Source organism: Dipodomys ordii, unplaced genomic scaffold, assembly GCF_000151885.1.
Source record: "Dipodomys ordii isolate 6190 unplaced genomic scaffold, Dord_2.0 Scaffold120, whole genome shotgun sequence".
NCBI lineage: Eukaryota > Metazoa > Chordata > Mammalia > Rodentia > Heteromyidae > Dipodomys > Dipodomys ordii.
Window position 1 is genome coordinate 3,653,427 of NW_012267336.1, and position 2,120 is coordinate 3,655,546.

The 2,120-nt window shown below is 48.8% G+C and overlaps 1 protein-coding gene across 3 annotated transcripts in view; it reads left to right on the plus strand.

The window, feature by feature from the left end:
• Positions 1 to 914: 914 nt before the first annotated feature.
• The window catches only part of Taf11 (TAF11 RNA polymerase II, TATA box binding protein (TBP)-associated factor, 28kDa), a 6,013-nt gene continuing 4,807 nt past the window's right edge, over positions 915 to 2,120 (plus strand). For 2 of the 3 annotated variants that reach the window (XR_001175584.1, XM_013029654.1), the window contains exon 1: positions 919 to 1,203. Coding sequence is in view for 2 of the 3 variants with exons in the window: in XM_013029654.1 (XP_012885108.1) it covers positions 1,033 to 1,203 (171 nt within the window). In the remaining variant the exon portion in view is untranslated. Of the gene's footprint in view, positions 1,204 to 2,120 lie in introns of all 3 variants that reach the window. The other variant, XM_013029655.1, reaches the window with a different exon arrangement.

A 2,120-nucleotide genomic window follows, 5' to 3' on the forward strand; every position in this document is an offset into this window, starting at 1 on the left:
CTACCACTTGAGCTACAGCGCCACTTCCGGTTTTCTGGTGGTTTATTGGAGATAGGAGTCTCACGGTCTCTCCTGCCCGGGCTGGCTTTGAACCATGATCCTCAGATCTCAGCCTCCTGAGTAGCTAGGATTACAGGCGTGAGCCACCAGCGCCCGGCCTGATACATTTTTTAAAGTTATAAATGGAGAACTGGTAAATACCTATGTGTATTCTGTCCCTTGGTACTAGCCCTGTTCCTGACTGGAGGCAATTATGACTCATAATTGAGTGAAATAGATAAATTCTGCTAAAACTATATGACCCCCCCCCTCGCCTCGTTCAGATGCTTGCTATACACTTAAAAGGGAAATGCTACAGTTCCTTTATAAACAGAGCCCCGCGTCTCGGTGCACGTGAAATAGATGAGTAGCTGCTTGAAAGTTTGTCAGCCCAAGGTGGTCTCATTCCAAGACCTCCAGCATACAGTGGTGTCCCCCAACTAAACTCGGGAGACTTAGTAGCCAGAGGCCAGTACCCACTCTAGAGGCTGAGGTAGAAGGATCGTGGTTCAAAGCCAGCCCTGGCAAGAAAGTCCGTGAAACTCCTTTATCTCCAATTAACCATCGAAAAGCCAAAAAGGAAATGGAGGTGTGGCTTAAGTGGTAGAGCGCCAGCTTTGAGCACAAAAGCTCAGAGACAGCGCCCACGCCTTGAGTTTAAGACCCCCCCGGGGGGCGGGTAGGGTAAAGAGAGGGAGGGAGCTAGTTTAGGAGGTAATCTAACTAAGTAAACATTTCTAAGGAGGATGAAATGAACAAATAAGAAGCTGCGTTCCTCCAGAAAGAAAGCGTGTTTCCTAGAGCAGAGAATCAAAAAATCAGTCAAGTCGTTCGCGCGCGCCTCTAAACGGCCCCTCCGCGGAGCCGTAGGAATGATGTCATCACGGCGCGACCACAGGAAGTAAGTTTCGGGCTCCTCCGTGCGCGCTTCTCTGTGCGGGACCCTCATCTCCACGTCCCGACCGAGCCGCGATTTCTCAGCTCCTTCCCGAGATGGACAATGGCGGGGAGTCGCCCGCAGACAAAAGTGGGGAGACTGGAGAGTCAGATGAGCCGACCGCTGCTCCCAGAGACCCCGGGACTACGGACACCGATGGAGTACCTGAAGAAACGGACGGGGACGGAGACGCGGACCCGAAAGAGGCCGCCGCGGAGGAAGGCGAGGTAGGGACCGGGGCGGTGAGCGGGGAGGAACGGTCGGGGTTCTGTCCCGGCCTGCTCGCCTCCTCCCAAACTGGTGAATTCTTTCTAAATCTGCAATCTCGAAGGAGATTCGGTTCCAAGGGCGAAATACTGATGTTTTTAATCCTCGCCTTTAGGGACTCAACCTTCTGACGAAATTGAAGTTAAACCTCCCTTTTCCTGGTGAGGAAATTTAAGGTCCAATGTCATACTAAAACTTACTGCCATCATTAGAACCCAAGAGTGCGAGCACCCCTTTCGAGCTCAGCTTTTGTGTTTAAAGGTGGTAGAGTCCACCTAAAGGCAGATTTTGAAGTTTGTTGTCAAATCTTGTTCTTAACCTCTTGGGACATTTAAATTCTACTAATGACTGGTTATGCTAATATTAAAACCGCAAACCTGTCAGTTTTACCACTTGAAGGACCCAGTATTGTTGCCTAGCCCTGCAACATTAATCTCAGCGTTATGGGTTCCATTTCTAGAGGTAGAATCCTAGTCCTAAAGTGAGAATGCACTTGATCTTTTTATATGTAATCAACTCTAGTAAAAAAGAGATCCTGTTGATCTAAAGGTCTGATTTGCTGGCTGATGGAGAGGACTTCGTTGTCATCCCTTAAAAAAAAAAATAAGGTCCAAAGAGGAGGCCAGAGGAGAGTGGTTGTTTTGATCACTGACATTTCCTTGCCCTTGTAAACAGACACAGGAGCTGTTATAAGCAGCTGGAAGATAGAATTATTTATTTTCTTTCGTAGCTAGGCTATAATAATCTCCCTTTAAGGGGCTGGGAAAGTGGCTCAGTAGTAGAGCACTTGCCTTGCATGCCTGAGGCCCTGGGTTCGATTCCTCAGCACCACATAAGCAAAAAGAAAAAAGCTGGAAGTGGCGCTGTGGCTCAAGTG